This window comes from Melopsittacus undulatus, chromosome Z (assembly GCF_012275295.1).
Source record: "Melopsittacus undulatus isolate bMelUnd1 chromosome Z, bMelUnd1.mat.Z, whole genome shotgun sequence".
In the NCBI taxonomy this organism is placed as follows: domain Eukaryota; kingdom Metazoa; phylum Chordata; class Aves; order Psittaciformes; family Psittaculidae; genus Melopsittacus; species Melopsittacus undulatus.
The window spans coordinates 57,763,461-57,768,850 of NC_047557.1; the positions used below are offsets into that span (position 1 = coordinate 57,763,461).

The 5,390-nt window shown below is 43.5% G+C and overlaps 1 protein-coding gene across 1 annotated transcript; it reads right to left on the reverse strand.

Moving 5' to 3' along the window:
* Nucleotides 1-3,728: 3,728 nt before the first annotated feature.
* TUSC1 (tumor suppressor candidate 1) lies at nt 3,729-4,974 on the reverse strand. Its single transcript, XM_031054315.2, has one exon. The coding sequence runs from the start codon at nt 4,972-4,974 to the stop codon at nt 4,387-4,389; it is 588 nt and encodes a 195-aa protein (XP_030910175.1). The 3' UTR covers nt 3,729-4,386.
* Between the last annotated feature and the right edge of the window lie 416 nt (nt 4,975-5,390).

The following is a 5,390-nucleotide window of genomic DNA, read 5'->3' on the forward strand; positions in this document are numbered from 1 at the left end:
TAGAAAAAGCTTTATAATCACACGCTGCTATTATTCTCTGAAGGGTATGGGGGCTTATTTTGGAAGGAATGTGGCAGTAAATTGGATATTGTATAGAATGATAACTGTTCCCAGGAAGTTACACCTAAACTTCTCAGTGTGATACCAGGTATCACTTAAAAATATGCAGGAAAGACCTGGTTAATTTCTGACCACTAAAAATCCAGCTTTAAACCACTTTACTACATTTGCAAATTCATAAAAGTCTTTCTATACATCTTGCAAATGCCTTTGCTGAAGTGAACAAAACCAAAAGGGGTTACTGAACACAGTGAAACAGACGGAAAGAGAAGAGTAACAGATGATTGCTTTGGTAGGAAAGTAGCTGAACTAAACTATTCTGAATGGCATTAGTTTGTCATACAAAGACATTTAATTTATTTCATTATTCTCTGTGGGCAGCTAAACCACCCTAAGGCCCTAACATATTCAAGGAGATAAGCACAGAGGACAAAGACTCCTTCAGAGTGCAATATTGAATGAAATTTAAATTAGGTCCCAGAAGAGCAGTAGAGTGTATATTAAATATGGCACCAACACTGAGTCACTCTGGTCATATGCACATGTTTTAAAGCCATCAAAATCAGGGCCCCAGATGATTTTAATACAGTTTTAACACAGTCATGCATATAGCTTCCACTTTAACATAAACTTCATAATCATTTGTTTACATGAGACACAAGACAGAAGGGTAAGGAAAAGTCTGCAGCTAAGACCAAACACTTTCTTAAGAAACAAAAGAAAACAATTTTGTTGCTTTCATAATGAAGTGAAAGACTACAGGATTTTTGGTTTTGTTGGTCTCTAGAAACTTATATACATATATACAAACAAAGTTAAGAGAATATGCATTCATATTTCAAACACCGCAGTTTAACAAGGTTCTCTGGAAGGTATCATTGTAAATGTTTTTTATATTGTTACATTTCTGTCTTTTTACATAGGGGGAAAAAACAAAACACCCAAGCACCCAAATGCAAGCCAGGACTCAATCCCTTCTCTAATGCATTGTAGTACAAAATGCTATTCAGTAGACGTTAACTTTAAACAAAATATTTATTAAACAAGAAACTAATCTACCTACCTTCAAAAATCTGACCTTAGCAAAACAAACAAAAAAAAAGTGTTTGTTTTTGGGCTTTTTTTTTCAGTGCCTGTGACAAAGAAATGGGTATTAAAAACCTAGAATCGAAACCATGAAAAAAACATATAGGCTTGAAGTTCATGGTTTCGAAAACAATCATTGTACAACTAAAATTATTTTTAATTAAAAAAAAAATGGTGAAATTATAAAAAGAAGGTCAATGGGATAGCATGGTTCTGTCTGCTGAGTATAGTGTAGCAGTTTTGTTCTGCAATGCATTCTATTTCAAACCCTGGGACGTAACATTCAGTTAGGCCAGAGAAAGAAAGGCTCAACACAGCAAGATAGTGAAAAACAGAGACACTACCACAACAACTAGAACAAAAGAAGACTAATACCTGTCACTGTCAAAAACATGATAGAGAATTAAAGACAAGATTTGCAAATAAGCAGCAAAGGCTGGAACTTCAAGATTTGACTGTTTACTGGACAGAAAGAAGAATAGCAGGCAAAATAAGACATTAACCAAAAGTACAGGAAGGTTTAAGCTCTTAATACAACTGTAGTAACACTTCTTCTACCACTCCTGATAGACTGGAGCATCTACACACCAGGCAACTCCAAAGGTGTATCCTTTCTTTGGGATATACCTGTGTATTCACCTTACCTGTAAATCACAGTATTCGTAGTCTCCCGTAGCCAAGGATCATACAAGTGTGTCATAAGGGAAATCCACCTCCACTAAACCATTATCTGGGGGACAGCATAGTGAAATACTACTTCTGCAGCCTAGTAAAGACATTTCCTAAATCTCGTATTTTCTTGTCTTTTGATATCAAAAACAAACTAACAACCAGATCTGATGATTCACTAAATGAAACTTTCGCAACTTGAGTGAAATAAGCAGTAATTTACTGCAGCTCATCTGGAAGAAGCAATTTCAGGAAATAATTAAAATCTTTTCTTCAGCACTCTTTACATCAATTTTAATCTTATAAAAATATTAATTTTTTTCCTCCTCCATGTTTTGTAATCTGCATGATTATTTTATATAAATCAGGAAAAAAAAGCAAAGAATCTATAAACTTGCATAGAACTTGGTACTCTTGCACAAAACCTCCATTTATTGGGAGTGCCCCAAAAATTTAATTAAAAAAATTTGTGTATTGTACCAGAAAAGTGTGGAATCTCTTTTCTTTTGCCAATACTCAAATTCCTGAAAAGGATGCTTGGCATAGTTACACATTTTTAGCATTTTACCTTAACAGCTGTACCTTGTACTATTTTGACAGATTCTTCATGTTACTTGGGTACTCCTGCTTTACTGGAAACTGCTACTAAAATAAGACATTTCTGTTGATATTTCAAGTACTGTAACTCCTGAGTATTTACCAATCCAAGCATTTTTGGTAATATTTTGTTTATAAAACAATTAAACACCACATCCAGTTTCTAAGGACAACACCCAAAACTTCACATTAAGAAGATATGAGCTGCACTTGGCCAAATGGGACACCTCACAGTAAACCCTACCATTCAAGGCTTCATTCAAGGCCAGGTTGGATGAAGCCTTGGGTGATAGGGTTGTGTGAGGTGTCCCTGCCCATGGCAGGGGGGTTGGAACTAGATGATCTTAAGGTCCTTTCCAGCCCTAACTATTCTATGATTCCATGATTTCTATGAAATGGTTTTTCATTTTGAAAATGCACTTACTTGAGGTGGTAGATCTGGAGAGATTTGAGTTTAACAAGCATTACAGCCATTTTATTATTAGAGGCTTATGCTGACATTGTTTGGAGAAACGACCCTTTTCAGGTGTATTTCCAAAGACACTTATAGAAAAGATGGGGTTTCACCTTTTCATGTTACTTTGAGCTGAAACACTCCTTGGCTATTAAAGCTTCAAGGAACCAATCCTAAACTTGATGCCATCAGACAGCTTTTAAATGTTACAAAACCAACTGATGCATCACTTCTTTATAACAGTTGCTTTCAAACAGAAGATTTTCTAAAGACAGGTCTGAAAAAATACCAAGTAATTTGCTTTTAAATAGCAGATTTTCCCAAGGAAGAAAGTTAAAGAAAACCCAACAAACTCCTCTGGTTTTGAAGAAGTGCATTATAAAGGCCTGATGTGTATTTCATAGAATCATAGAATAGTTAGGACTGGAAAGGACCTTAAGATCATCTAGTTCCAACCTACTGCCATGGGCAGGGACACCTCACACTAAACCGTATCACCCAAGGCTTCGTCCAACTTGACCTTGAACGCTGCCAGGGATGGAGCATTCACAACCTCTCTGGGCAACCCATTCCAGTATCTCACCACACAGAATTTTCCTTATACCCAATCTAAACCTCTGTTTATGTTTCAACCCATTACCCCTTGTCCTATCACTACAGTCCCTAATGAATAGTCCCTCACCAGCATCTCTTCTCCAGCCTTCTCCAGGCTGAACAGTTCCAACTTTCTCAGCCTGTCTTCATATGGGAGGTGCTCCAGGCCTCTGATCGTCCTCATGGCCCTCCTCTGGACTTGTTCCAACAATTCCATGTTCATCTACAGCTTCAAAATATATAAACATTAAAAATCACACATAAAACAGTTGATACATCATGATTTTATTATTTTTTTACATGAAAGTGTGAAATTCAAACCAATATTCATGTGATAGTGAACAAAGCCCATCATTAAAGATACAAATGCCGTTTTGCAGTACACCTCTAGGCAACAGAGAGCTCAAATCACCAACTTTTACTGGGGTGCCAAAGCAGCTTGTGAGGTTCCTTTACTAGCAGATATAGACTACTAAAAAACAGCCACGGCCATCTTTTGATAGTCTCCATGGTGACTGAGGTCTGCTCAAAGAGAACAAAGGTGATCCATAGCTGGTCTCCAAAGGATGCACAGTTCCATGCTATGAGGTGACAGGAGACGAACTGTTCACTGTGGTTGTTCTCCATGTCAGCTGCTGCCTCGAGGCATTCGACGGCAGGCCTCTTCCCAGCATCACTTTTCCAACAAAACTTGCTTCTCCCTGATCCTAATTAATGCTTCCTGGTCACACATCTCCGACAGTGATTTTGAAACAGCCAGCCAATTCTCTTCCCACCCTTCCTTGGGAGGAGGCCGCCAGTTTGCAGTGCAAGAGTGCCGCCCCAGCCCCACACAAGGTCCATCGCTGACAGTGGGGCCGAGCAGACTAGCAGCGCTGCCCTTTCATAACAGCAGTGCTAGTTGCACCTCCTCCCGAGGCCAGCTACTAGAGCTGCACCAGGACCTTCTCCTCTAGCGGCTGCTGTGGGGTATATGGCGGCTGTTCGTTTTCTTCCTCCTCCAGCAGCTCACCCAGCTCGTTGTCGTCGAATCCCGAGGCCTCCGACCCGCAATAGGCCCGGCAGCGCCGCAGGTGCTGCAAGGCCCGGCGGTGTCTCTCCCGCAACCTCTCCAGCTCGGTCCGCAGGCTCTCCTCCTCCTCTACCGCGGCCGCTGGCTTGTCGGGGACCAGCAGGGTCTGTCGGAAAAGGCAGCGGTTCTCGCGGCGCAGGCGGCGGTTCTCCGCACGCAGTCGGGAGTTATCCTGACGGAGCCGCGCGTTCTGTGCCTCTTGCTCCGCCCGCTGCAAGAGCGCCTCGCTGTAGCTAGCTGCTAGGTCCGCGAACCGCTCCGCCAACTGCTGCACTGAGCCCCTCGACTGGCCCCTCCAGCCTTCCTGACAGCCTTCCTGACGGCCTTCCTGACGGCCGCCCTGCCCGCCGAGGCCTCCCGCACCACCGCCGGACCCCGGCCGGCCCCGCCGCGACGAGACGCTACAGCTCCACCGCCCCTCAACAGCACGCATGCGCCTCATCCTGCCTCACGCCCGCCGCCGCCGTAAGAGAAAGGAGGTGCCAGCACCTTCTTATGCAAAGCTAGGGGCGGGTCTTCGGGCAGCGCGGCTGGCCGGGGGCCAGGGGCCGGGGGTGGAACGGCTGGAGCGGCGCCATTTTGGGGGTGGTGCCGTTTTGGGCGTGGGGTGCTGCTGCGACGTGGCACGCCTGCTGTCAGCAAAGGGGCGAATAACGCTGTTGTGAGTCTGGGCCCGGGCCCGGAAGTTGGTCAGCTGCTCCTGGGTCATAACTTGTGCTACTTCAGCCTGCTTCCCGACCATGACTGATGGACTTGGGCAGTCCCTTCTCAGAGTACCCGACTCCACCCAGGTGCCCACCTGACAAGGTGGGTTTCGCTGGTTGGTATAATTGCACAGTCCTTCAGTGTTAGCGTGGG